Genomic DNA, 14,276 nt, shown 5'->3' with positions numbered 1-14,276 from the left:
TTGACGATGATGGATTTGATGGTGCTCTAGGTGATCATCAAAGATTTGGATTTTTTTTTATAACCCAACTCAGAATTGTACTTCTCAACAACTTTGTCCCTGACTTGTTTGGAGAGCTCCTTGGTCTTCATGGTGTGTTGCCTCTTGCTTAGTAGTGTTGCAGCCTCTGGGGCCTTTCTGAAAAGGTGTGTTTATACTGACAGATCATGTGACACTTAGATTTCACACAGGTGGACTTGATTTCACTAATTATGTGACTTCTGAAGGTAATTGCTTGCACCAGAACTTTTGAGGGGCTTCATAGCAAAGGGGGTGATTACATATGCACATGCCAATTTTCAGAATTTTATTTATAAAGATTCTTTTTTAGATATATTTTTCTCATTTCACTTCACCAAATTAGACTATTTTGTGCAGAACCATCACATAAAATTCAGATGAAAAAAATAAATTACAGGTTGTAGTGTAACAAAAAAAGGTAAAAAGCCAAGGGGGTGAATACCTTTGCAAGGCACTGTATGCGGGATAGGGGGAATGACAACAGCAAAGGCTGTCAAATATTAAGGTACATGAAGTAGATTAAGTAAAGAGAGAGGGATGACCATAGGGTGGGGACAGAAAGGAGCCACAAAAACAGGGAAAAGGAGAAAACGGAGAAAAAAAAGAAACATTCTACAGAGGAGCTAACAACCGGGTGATGTCCATATCTAAGTGGCGTTGTCCTCTCCTCAGGGGCTGTGCATCCACCTCTGCCTGCCCCAACTGTCTGAAAAGCAGAAGAATGCTGGCTTGTATGAAAGTCAAGCCATCAGGGAAAAGGAATCAGCGGGTCAAATGCCTCTTGGAAAGAGTCGAGATCATCTGGTCCTTAGATGGTATGCAAGGTCCCAGTCTTTAGCGCCTGGAGACTGAAAGGATGGTGTCACTGGTACTTGACACTCATCTCACGTCATGCATCAGTCAGAGGCTCCAACATTCTGTGGAGTTGTAAGTTTTGCCATGAGGTCTTGGTAGATGTGGATCTCATGACTGTCATAATCTACATGCTCCAGACACCTCATGCTGTTGAGTATTTCCTCCTTTTGAGCAAAATAATGCAACCGACAGATGACGTCATGTGGGCAGCCAGCTGAAGCCCCACTTGGGCGTTAAGCCCCAAGTGAGGCTTCATGCCCAATTGGGGCTTCACTTTATTTATGTCTCTGGTTTTTGAAGAAACAAGGGTGGGGGGAACAAAAATTTGTGTAAAAAGCATAATTCACAGAAACGTAATAGCACTGAGTGTAGTGATATTACAGGCAGTATAGTAATAATACAGCATAGTAATATTATTACAGGCAGTATAGTAATAATACAGCATAGTAATATTATTACAGGCAGTATAGTAATAATACAACATAGTATAATATTACAGGCAGTATAGTAATAATACAGCATAGTAATATTACAGGCAGTATAGTAATAATACAGCATAGTATAATGATATTACAGGCAGTATAGTAATAATACAGCATAGTTAGCAAAAATTTGCGTCAAAAGCATTTTTCACAGAAACGTAATAGCACTGAGTGTAGTGATATTACAGTCAGTATAGTAATAATACAGCATAGTATAATATTATTACAGGTAGTATAGTAATAATACAGCATAGTATAATATTACAGGCAGTATAGTAATAATACAACATAGTATAATATTATTACAGGCAGTATAGTAATAATACAACATAGTATAATATTACAGGCAGTATAGCAATAATACAGCATAGTATAATGATATTACAGGCAGTATAGTAATAATACAGCTAGGGGTGTGCACCGGCCACTTTTCGTGTTTTGTGTTTTGGTTTTGGATCTGGATCTTTCTTCGTGTTTTGGATCTGGATTGGTTTTGCCAAAACCACCCTTCCGTGTTTTGGGTTCTGGGTTTTGTGTTTTGGATCTGTATTTTTTTGAAAAAAAGCATAAAAACAGCTAAAATCACAGAATTTGTTGGTTTTTCTGCTCCTATGCTATTATTAACCTCAATAACCTTAATTTCCACTCATTTCCAGTCTATTCTGAATACCTCACACCTCACAATAGTGTTTTTATGTCCAAAAGGTTGCACCGAGGTAGCTGGATGACTATGCTAAGCGACACGAGTGGGCGGCACAAACACGTGACCCATCTAGGCGTGACACTGCAGTGGCAGACAGGATGGCATTGAAAAACTAGGCCCCAAACTGTACATAATGCAAAGAAAAAAAAGAGGTGCAAGATGGAATTGTCCTTGGGCCCTCCCACCCACCCTTATGTTGTATAAACAGGACATGCACACTTTAACAAACCAATCATTTCAGCGCCAGGGTCTGCCACACAACTGTGGCTGAAATGATTGGTTCGTTTGGGCCCCCACAAAACAAGCTGGCAATTTATCTGTCCCTGCACAAACTGGCTCTACGGAGGCAAGATGTCATCCTCATCCTCCTCATCCACCGATTCCTCACCCTCTTCAGTGTGTACATCCTCATCCTCACAGAGTATTAATTCGTCCCTGCTGGAACCACAGGTCCCTCTGTACGTTCTGGAGGCTGGTCTCCCTGGAAGAGTTGATAATTCATTTTATGAACATCATCTTCTCCACATTTTGTGGAAGCAACCTCCTACGCCTTTCGCTGACAAGGTTCCCGGCTGCACTAAACACTCTTTCGGAGTACACACTGGAGGGGGGGCAACTCAGGTAAAATAGAGCCAGTTTGTACAGGGACCTCCAAATTGCTTCTTTTTCCTGCCAGTACAGGTACGGACTGTCTGACATGCCTACTTGGATGCTGTCACCGATGTAATCCTTTAACAGACAGACGCACACGCTTGTCGCTGCTGCTTTGAGGATTCAAGTGCGGCTACAGCCCACACAATTCACAAAGACAGAAAAAAAAAAAGAATATTTTTATTGTTTGTGGAGCACACTTTGAGGGTTACACCACCCTTTAACAGACAGACGCACGCTTGTCGCTGCTGCTTTGAGGATGCAAGTGCGGCTACAGCCCACACATTTCACAAAGACCAAAAAAAAAAGAACAATATTTTAATTGTTTGTGTAGCACACTTTGAGGGTGTCACCACCCTTTAACAGACAGACGCACACGCTTGTCGCTGCTGCTTTAAGGATGCAGGTGCGGCTACAGCCCACACAATTCACAAAGACAGAAAAAGAAGAAGAATTTTTTTATTGTTTGTGTAGCACACTTTGAGGGTGTCACCACCCTTTAACAGACAGACGCACGCTTGTCGCTGCTGCTTTGAGGATGCAAGTGCGGCTACATCGCACACAAGTCACAAACACATTAAAAAAATAGTTTTTTATTTTTTGGAGCACTTTGAGAGTTACACCACCCTTTAACAGACAGACGCACGCTTGTCGCTGCTGCTTTAAGGATGCAGGTGCGGCTACAGCCCACACAATTCACATAGACAGAAAAAAGAAGAAGAATATTTTTATTGTTTGTGTAGCACACTTTGAGGGTGTCACCACCCTTTAACAGACAGACGCACGCTTGTCGCTGCTGCTTTAAGGATGCAGGTGCGGCTACAGCCCACACATTTCACAAAGACCAAAAAAAAAAGAACAATATTTTAATTGTTTGTGTAGCACACTTTGAGGGTGTCACCACCCTTTAACAGACAGACGCACGCTAGTCGCTGCTGCTTTAAGGATGCAGGTGCGGCTACAGCCCACACAATTCACAAAGACAGAAAAAAGAACAATATTTTAATTGTTTGTGTAGCACACTTTGAGGGTGTCACCACCCTTTAACAGACAGACGCACACGCTTGTCGCTGCTGCTTTAAGGATGCTGGTGCGGCTACAGCCCACACAATTCACAAAGACAGAAAAAAGAAGAAGAATATTTTAATTGTTTGTGTAGCACACTTTGAGGGTGTCACCACCCTTTAACAGACAGACGCACGCTTGTCGCTGCTGCTTTGAGGATGCAAGTGCGGCTACATCGCACACAAGTCACAAACACATTAAAAAAATAGTTTTTTATTTTTTGGAGCACTTTGAGAGTTACACCACCCTTTAACAGACAGACGCACGCTTGTCGCTGCTGCTTTAAGGATGCAGGTGCGGCTACAGCCCACACAATTCACAAAGACAGAAAAAAAAAGAACAATATTTTAATTGTTTGTGTAGCACACTTTGAGGGTGTCACCACCCTTTAACAGACAGACGCACGCTTGTCGCTGCTGCTTTGAGGATGCAGGTGGAATCTAGACGGGATTTGGAACCGAGGACACACTACCTCCATCAATTGTCTAAATCCCACTGCACTAATGTCGGATACCGGATGCACGTCTAACACCAACATAGCAGTCAAGGCCTCAGTTATACGTTTTGCTTCAGGATGACTGCTGTCGTACTTCATCCTCATCGCTAGGGACTGTTGGAGGGTCAATTGTTTAGTAAAAGTAGTGATGTTCCTACTTCCTCTCTGGGATGATGAACAACTCCCAGCAGCAGCAACAGCACTAGGAGGAAGTGGTTCTTGATCTTTCCCTATTTTATTTTTATCGGAGAAAGTTTGGTCCTCCATTTATGTTATATTGATATATATACGTGCGGCTAAGGCGCACACAAACACAGAAAATATTTTTTTATTTTTGCTGGAGAGTAGTGCACTTTGTGGGTTACACCACCCTTTAAGAAATGAGCCAGCCGGCTCTTTACTTAAGGGACACAGGCGCACGCTTGGCGCTGCTCCTTTGTTGATGCACGTGCAGCCACAGTGCACACAAGTCACAAACACAGAAAATATATATTTTTTGGGTTTGGAGTGTACTTTGGGGGTTACAGAACCCTTTAACGGTCAAGCCAGCCGGCCCTTTACTTATGACACAGGCGCACGCTTGGCACTACTTTGTTGATGCACGTGCGGCTACTGCGCACACAATTCACAAACACAGAAAATAATTTTTTTTTTGGTTTGGACTGGAGTGTACTTTGGGGGTTACAGCACCCTTTAACGGTCAAGCCAGCCGGCCCTTTACTTATGACACAGGCGCACGCTTGGCACTACTTTGTTGATGCACGTGCGGCTACTGCGCACACAATTCACAAACACAGAAAATAATTTTTTTTTTGGTTTGGACTGGAGTGTACTTTCGGGGGTTACAGCACCCTTTAACGGTCAAGCCAGCCGGCCCTTTACTTATGACACAGGCGCACGCTTGGCACTACTTTGTTGATGCACGTGCGGCTACTGCGCACACAATTCACAAACACAGAAAATAATTTTTTTTTGGGTTTGGACTGGAGTGTACTTTCGGGGGTTACAGCACCCTTAACGGTCAAGCCAGCTGGCCCTTTACTTATGACACAGGCGCACGCTTGGCACTACTTTGTTGATGCACGTGCGGCTACTGCGCACACAATTCACAAACACAGAAAATATATTATTTTTTTAGCACTTGGGGGGAGCACCCCTGATGGACAGAGCACCCCCTGGACAACACTACAGCACCCCTTTAGGACTGGGACACTGCACAGGACTTTGGAGTGGACACAGCCCCTATGGAGAACTGACTGCACAACACAGTCCAGCCAGCCCCTATGGACTTTGAAGTAGTGGACACAGCCCCTATTAACAACAGCAGCACAGCACAACACAGCCAGCCCCTAAGGACTTTGAAGTAGTGGACAACAGCAGCACTACACTACACTACACAGCCCTAACTCCCACCCTCCCTCTTCACTGTCCACAGCCGAGTGAGAAAATGGCGCCGACGCGGGTACCTTATATAGGATCCAAAACCCGCGAGACTCGGATGGCGGGATGATGACGTTTTGCCTCGATTTCAGATCCGAGTCAGGCGGGAAAAGTCGAGCCTGATTCGGATCGGACTCGGATCGGGGGTGCTCGGGGGGGTTCGGATTTCAGAAATCCGAACCCGCTCACCCCTAAATACAGCATAGTATAATGAAATTACAGGCAGTATAGTAATAATACAGCATAGTATAATGTTATTTTAGGCAGTATAGTAATAATACAGCATAGTATAATGATATTACAGGCAGTATAGTAATAATACAGCATAGTATAATGATATTACAGGCAGTATAGTATATTTGCCTACTTTTGAAAAAGCATTTCAGGGAGAATGTAAAAGCAACACCTATGAGCGCGGCGGTAAAGTGGACGTGTACTGCTACATCTGAGGGGCATGCCATAAAATTGATGTACAGTAAAATGTAAATGAGCCCCAAAGCAGTTAGTAAGATCTACTTGTTGATGAAAACACACTGATACTTTTCATAAAATGCATGTAGCCATAGGGATCATTGGGCATGATTCAGCAAGGAGCGCAGTTGTTTATACGCACGCACGCAATCGATCGATTGTTGCATACCGCGCATGTGTATGCATTGCTTCAACGCCATTGCATGGGCATGCATAAATTAGCCACTGCGAAACCAGATGTTGCCTGAGGACTCATAGCGTGCTCTGAAGTAAGCAATTCCTGAGTGAGGTCTGGGCTTCATTAACTGTGCGTATGGGTCCGATGTTACCGATTGTTTCTCTATGTTGGCCAAATATACGGATGTGAGCAATGGGAAGTGGGCGTCCTTATGTCAGGCTGTGATCGCAATGCAAATATTTACATGAAAACAAAATAGTAGTAAGAACCCGCGCTTCACTGGTGGCAGCTATAGGTGTCAAAGGGTAATCCCTATATATACCCCAAAGAAAACGTGTAAACAGCAAATACAATAGTCACCTAAGCGCACAGTATACAGATAATCAGATAGTAGAATATAATAAACGTGGCAAACACATAAAATTCTGTCCAAAACCGTCCAATTCACCAAAAGGTTAAAAATTAAAATATAAAAAATTCCACTGTATAGGAGAGGTAGAGAGCAGTTGAGTTCTCCTATCCAAAGTGGCTCATTCACAGAAATCTTCAAACTCACGTATCACCTCCGTTCATATAAAAGAGAGAGAGGGACCACCATAGTGCATTATCATTTAATAAATGGATAAAAAGTAAACATCAGTTTAAAAACAAATCCACCATGACATCAGTAAAAATAAAGGCGTACCAGAAGGTGTGGGTGTAAACAGATTACACCTAAAACGCTTGAAAAAACACTCCCTGGGAACAGGAATCTGCTGAATCTTCGGCAACCTTAAGTGTCTCTGAACAAATCCCCACTTGCTGGATCCAAGCCTTCAAATATAACACCAACGCGTTTCAACCTTCAATTGAGTCTTTTTCAAGGTGTACAAATATGTGGACTCCTATCCTTTTTATACCCTCCCTAGGTGTCCCATTGGTGGATCCTTAATGGAATAACAATCTCTCTCTAAAACCCATATAGGTACATTTAGCATAAAAACAGTGCTTCTATAGTTTAAAATAATCAACTTTATACATTCTTAAAAAATTAGAACGCTAAAAGTAAGAATATTACAACGCTGAAATGGAACGCGGAAGTGCCCAACTTCCGGTCCGGTGGTGACACGCAAGTGTCACATCCGGCTGTGCTTTCCGGAGGGGAAAGACTATCTTAAAACAGTGTTCACCTCCGTAGTGAAGCGCAAGCCTATGTAATGTCCGGCCCGGCAGGTGACCCGCATACGTCACCTCCGGTTGCCATATTCTCGTTTCCTCATTGATGAGACACACTGCCCTATTATATCTGGTCTATCAATGACCCGCCTCCGTCACTTCTGGTATTGGATGGGCAATATTTAAAAAATAATTACTATAATAAGACACATTGCTATTCTTATGGCAAATACTTCATTTCATCTGTTCCCATAAGTAGAGGGGTAAAAAATGGCTTTTGTATACCATAAATAGCCAGATTATGCATAAAACAATTGGACATCATAAACATACATTTCTGACGCCATCTTTAAAGAGGGAACCCAGAATAAATGCCAGTAGGAGGAGAACAATATAAATACATGGAAATACATGTAAAAATACATAATAAATAAAAACATAGTTATTAAAAAATAGATACACCAGAATAAATTCATAAAAACCACTTAAGCTCGAAATCACTATTTAAGCCATTGGGTTTAAGTGTTTTAAAATAAAAAATTTATTTAATTTCTGTTTGTGCTAAACGAGTTTCTTGATCATTTTTTCTCCAATGACTGGCAACTTGCTTAATCCCAATAATATTTTTTATACCGTTAATGGAATGATTATGTATTTCTTTAAAATGAGCAGATAAAGAGTGGTTATCAAAACCATTTCGTATATTTCTTAGATGCTCTGACCATCTATCTTTCAAGCACCTACCCGTTCGTCCAATATATTGTAACCCGAAAGTACATTCTATCAAGTAAACACAGTTCTTACTTGTACATGTAATAAAATCTGATATTTTATATAACTGACCGGTTTTGTATGATTTAACATACTCAATTTTCATAGTTTGTTTCGTAAAGGTTCTACATACTAAACAGGTCCCAAAGCGATGAAAACCCTTGGTCTTTATTCGACCAGTTCTCTTGGGTGGGACTGCACTTTTTACAATTTTATTTTTAATATTAGGAGCCTTCCTATATATAAACCTGGGTCTGGAAGGAATGATCGACTTAAGAACAGGATCTCTTGTAAGAAGGTTCCAATGCTCCCTAATTATTTTTTCAACATCCTTATGTTGTGTATTAAAGGAAGTTATAAACGGTAGTGTACCAGAGTCAGGGGTATTCTCTTGTCGAGAGGTAGATTTTAATAAAGTCTCTCTATCCGATGTGACCATCTTTTATATTTGGTCATCAATCTCATGATTTGAGTACCCTTTAGAGATAAACCTGTTCTTATAAGTTTTAATTTGATCTTCAAAGACTTTCACATCTGAACAAATGCAAATAATTCTCCTAACTTGACCTTTTGGGATGTTTTTTAACCATGTGGGGTGGTGATGACTGCTGTAATCTATATGGGTATTACAGTCAGTGGGTTTGCAATAATTACAAGTTTTCAACATATTATCTTCTACATAGAAGGTGAGATCTAAGAAATTGACTTCTACTCTACTGTGATATGTCAACTCAATATTAAATTGGTTATTTTCCAGACTTTTTAAATTCTTCTAGTAGACTTTCTTCACCCTTCCATATGAACCAAATATCGTCGATATATCTATACCAATAGGCAATATTCTCCAAAAATGGGTTATTATTCCAGATAGATGTCATATCCCAAAAACCCATAAACAGGTTGGCATACGAGGGTGCGAAACGGGTACCCATAGCTGTTCCTCTTGTTTGTATTTAGTATTTACCCGAAAACCAGAAAAAATTATGATTTAAAATGAAATCAATACCTTCCTTGAGGAGTCGAATTTTACCCTCCTGTGTTTCCCCTTTATTTAGATATTCTACTGCCTCTAAACCTTTGGTATGTTCAATGATAGTATACAGACTCTTCACATCTGCAGTTACTAAAATTAAATCCTCTTCCCATACAAGGCCATTGGTTTTATTAAGTATATCGGAGGTATCCTTGATGTATGATTTTAATTTAACAGCTTCCGGTTGTAAATGGTAATCTACAAAGTGGGAAAGATTGGCAGTGATTGAATTGGTCCCGGCTACAATCGGACGTCCAGGTGGATTTATTTGGTCTTTATGTACCTTGGGGAGAATATAGAAAACCGGTATAGTTGGTGTTGGGTTAACAATTTATTTCATCTCATTTTCTGTAAGGGTACCCAAATTTTTGTATTTTAGTAATAGGTTGTCCAAGAGTTTCTCAGTTTTTTCACTCAGATTAACTTTTAAAACTTTATAGGTTTCTGTATCATTTAATTGCCTCATTATCAATGTGTTGTAATTATCAGTATCCATGATTACGATACTACCGCCTTTATCTGCGGGTTTTATTGTGATTTCTTGATTGTTACCTAGATCTTTGAGTGCCTTTTATCTTTAAATGTGAGATTATCCTTTTTGAAAGCATTATTTTTATTTTCCATACTTTCTAAATCCATACTAACTGCTTTGGTAAAACTGTCTATAAAGTATCCGCGATTGAAAGTCGGATTAAAAGTAGATCTTGGTCTAAATAATTCTGTTATTCATTCCCTCTGGTTTATTACTTAAAAAATATTTTTTAATTGATACTTTCCGTACAAACTTTTGTAGATCGAAATATGTGCTAAATTTGTCTAGTTTATTATTAGGGACGAATTTTAGTCCTTTAGCTAGAACTGAATTCTCTTCTTTAGACAGTACATGCTTACTTAGATTAAAGATTTTTGTGTCCTGTTCTTTCTCTATGTCATTAGGAACTACAATTGGGGGATTGTTGGTACTTTTTATTTTTCCCACCCGGCAACCCCTAGTGGGTTTGATTTTCCGTTTAGTTTTACCCCTAATCAATTCCACTTGTTCCTCCTCCTGTTCCTGTCTAAAAAAGTCCTATTATTCATTGGTTGAAATCTATTATTGGTAGGTAGGGGGCTCCTAGTTCTTCTATCATCGTCAATGTGCCACTCATCTTTTACGTAGGATTCTCTAGAGGGACTCCTAAAACGTCTTCTATTATAGTTTTGAAATCTATATTACAGGCAGTATAGTAATACAGCATAGTATAATGATATTACAGGCAGTACAGCAATAATACAGTATGGTATAATGATATTACAGGCAGTACAGTAATAATACAGCATAGTACAATATTACAGGCAGTATAGTAATAATACAGCATAGTATATTGATATTACAGGTAGTATAGTAATACTACCTGCATAGTGTAATGATATTACAGGCAGTATAGTAATAATACAGCATGGTATAATGATATTACAGGTAGTATAGTAATAATACAGCATAGTATAATGATATTACAGGCAGTATATTAATAATACAGCATAGTATAATATTAGCATAGTATAATGATATTACTGGTAGTATAGTAATAATACAGCATAGTATAATGATATTACAGGTAGTATAGTAATAATACAGCATAGTACAATGATATTACAGGCAGTATATTAATAATACAGCATAGTATAATATTAGCATAGTATAATGATATTACTGGTAGTATAGTAATAATACAGCATAGTATAAGGATATTACAGGTAGTATAGTAATAATACAGCATAGTACAATGATATTACAGGCAGTATAGTAATAATACAGCATAGTATAAGGATATTAGGCAGTATATTGATATTATAGGCAGTATAGTAATACTACAGCATAGTATAATGAAATTATAGGCAGTATAGTAATAATACAGCATAGTATAATTATATTACAGACAGTATAGTAATAATACAGCATGGTATAAGGATATTACAGGCAGTATAGTAATAATACAGCAAAGTATAAGGATATTACAAGCAGTATAGTAATATTACAGCCCAGTATGACTTTACAGCCAGTATAGTGATATTATAGGCAGTATAGTAATAATACAGCATAGTATATTACAGGCAGTATAGTAATAATACAGCATAGTATATTACAGGCAGTATAGTAATACAGCATAGTATAGTGATGTTATAGGCAGTATAGTAATAATACAGCATAGTATAATGATATTACAGACAGTACAGTAATAATACAGCATAGTATAGTGATATTACAGGCAGTACAATGATATTACAGACAGTACAGTAATAATACAGCATAGTATTGTGATATTACAGGCAGTACAATGATATTACAGACAGTACAGTAATAATACAGCATAGTATTGTGATATTACAGGCAGTACAATGATATTACAGACAGTACAGTAATAATACAGCATAGTATAGTGATGTTATAGGCAGTACAATGATATTACAGACAGTACAGTAATAATACAGCATAGTATAATGATATTACAGGCAGTACAATGATATTACAGACAGTACAGTAATAATACAGCATAGTATAATGATATTACAGGCAGTACAATGATATTACAGACAGTACAGTAATAATACAGCATAGTATTGTGATATTACAGGCAGTACAATGATATTACAGACAGTACAGTAATAATACAGCATAGTATAGTGATGTTATAGGCAGTATAGTAATACTACAGCAAAGTGTAATGATATTACAGACAGTACAGTAATAATACAGCATAGTATAATTATATTACACGCACTATAGTGATATTGCAGACAGTAATAATACAGCATAGTATAATGATACAGTATAGTGATATTACAGGCAGTGCTGTATATAGTGATATATTACAGGTATACAGTTCCCACTCTCCCCACACACCGCTGCGTGTGGATTGGAATCAGCATCTTCGTTCTGCAGTGCCTTTAATGTGGGCGTGGTCTCCTTTCGGAAGGGCGTGGCCTCACCCTGGCACAGTCAGGTCTCGCTGTGAGAGCCGCAGCTGAAGGGGCGCGGAATCTTACGAGCACCGCCCACACCTCGCTAGCACTTGTTGTGGGCGGTGCATCTGCTGCTCAACCGCCGTGGTTGGAGAAGCTGCGAGGGCGGGAAGGCGCGGCCGGGTGACGTCAGTTCCGGATGGGCGGGCCACCAGGCTGCAGGAGCTGTGTACCCTCAGTCTAGCGCTGGCAGCTGAGAAGAGAGGAGCTGTGATCATGGGCAGCCTCCCTGCTGTGTGCGCCTTCGTGGCCGTGGTGATCGTACCCAGCCTGGCCGGTTACATTGAGGTATGGGAGAGAGAGAGCTACAGGTTGTAGCGGTCTGTTTTACTCGCTGGGCTCTATAGGGTATTAGTGCTGCATGGAGCTGGGCTCTATAGGGTATTAGTGCTGTATGGAGCTGGACTTCATAGGGTATTAGTGCTGTATGGAGCTGGGCTCTATAGGGTATTAGTGCTGCATGGAGCTGGGCTCTATAGGGTATTAGTGCTGTATGGAGCTGGACTCTATAAGGTATTAATGCTGTATGGAGCTGGGCTCTATAGGGTATTAGTGCTGTATGGAGCTGGGCTCTATAGGGTATTAGTGCTGTATGGAGCTGGACTTCATAGGGTATTAGTGCTGTATGGAGCTGGACTCTATAAGGTATTAATGCTGGATTTTATAGGGTATTAGTGCTGTATGGATAATATGGTATTAGTGCTGTATGGTGCTGGACTATAGGGTATTAGTGCTGTATGGTGCTGGACTATACGGTGTTAGTGCTGTATGGTGCTGGACTCTATAGGGTATTAGTGGTGTATGATGGTAGACTATAGGGTATGGTGCTGGACTCTATGGGGCATTAGTGCTGTATGGTGCTGGACTCTAGGATATTAGTGATGTATGGAACTGGACTCTATAGGGTATTAGTGCTGTATGGAGCTGGACTCTATAGGGTATTAGTGCTGTATGGAGCTGGACTCTAGGGTATTAGTGCTGTATGTTTCTGCACTATAGGCTGTTACTGCTGTATGGAGAATAGGGTATTAGTGCTGTATGGTGCTGGACTATAGGGTGTTAGTGCTGTATGGTGCTGGACTCTATAGGGTGTTAGTGCTGTATGGTGCTGGACTCTATAGGGTATGGTGCTGGACTCTATGGGGCATTAGTGCTGCGTGGCGCTGTGCTGTATGGGGCGTTAGTGCTGTGTGGCGCTGTGCTCTACAGTATAGCTGCTATAGAGCGCAATGCCATACAGCACTAATGCCCTATAGAGCACAATGCCATACAGCAGTACCCACATGGCATTAGTGCTATATGGAGCTGTGCTCTATAGGGTAGTAAGGATACTGTATAGGGTAGTAAGAATATGGTATAATGTACTTCTATAGGGTAGTGAGAATATGGCATAGACTACTGTGTAGTAAGCATATGGGATAAGGGTATAGTAGAGTACTATATAGGGTAGTGAGAATATGGTATAGAGTACTGTGTAGTAAGCATACGGGATAAGGGTATAGTAGAGTACTGTATAGGGCAGTGAGGATATGGTATAGGGTACTGTATAGGGTGTTAATATTGATCAGTGTGTGTTGTGCTTTTGCAGGTGATTTGGGTTTCATTGCTCTAGTCTGCCCTCTGCTGGGAACACATACTGATGCTATATGGCCTCTAGACCTGCTCTCAGGCATTCCTGGGCTGGTGTTAGTCATCCACTCTAACCTAATGACTGTGCTACCCTCCCCCTCTTATATTGTGTCTGTGTAATGAATGTGGCATAGAAAGGGTTAAGCAGATGCCTCCCACCTCAGGATGTCCTCAGGCTATGATGCTGCTTGGGTGGCATTCCCCCCCCCCCCTCCTGTCGGACCGTACTGCAGTTTCCTGAATACCAGGGTGCTCTCTGTTGTACGACATGAGCTTAATAAGGC

At 40.4% G+C, this 14,276-nt stretch overlaps 1 protein-coding gene across 7 annotated transcripts in view; it reads left to right on the top strand.

The window, feature by feature from the left end:
- The first annotated feature begins 12,497 nt into the window (after positions 1–12,497).
- Positions 12,498–14,276, top strand: part of APLP2 (amyloid beta precursor like protein 2) — a 68,241-nt gene continuing 66,462 nt past the window's right edge. For 3 of the 7 annotated variants that reach the window (XM_088476239.1, XM_088476240.1, XM_088476235.1), the window contains exon 1: positions 12,512–12,651. In XM_088476239.1, coding sequence (XP_088332365.1) covers positions 12,580–12,651 — 72 coding nt within the window. In that variant the 5' untranslated portion in view covers positions 12,512–12,579. Of the gene's footprint in view, positions 12,652–14,276 lie in introns of all 7 variants that reach the window. The other 4 variants (XM_088476237.1, XM_088476236.1, XM_088476243.1 and 1 more) reach the window with 3 other exon arrangements.

Source organism: Taudactylus pleione, unplaced genomic scaffold, assembly GCF_031769625.1.
Source record: "Taudactylus pleione unplaced genomic scaffold, aTauple2 ptg000185l, whole genome shotgun sequence".
NCBI lineage: Eukaryota > Metazoa > Chordata > Amphibia > Anura > Myobatrachidae > Taudactylus > Taudactylus pleione.
This window is presented reverse-complemented; position numbering and strand designations above follow the sequence as displayed.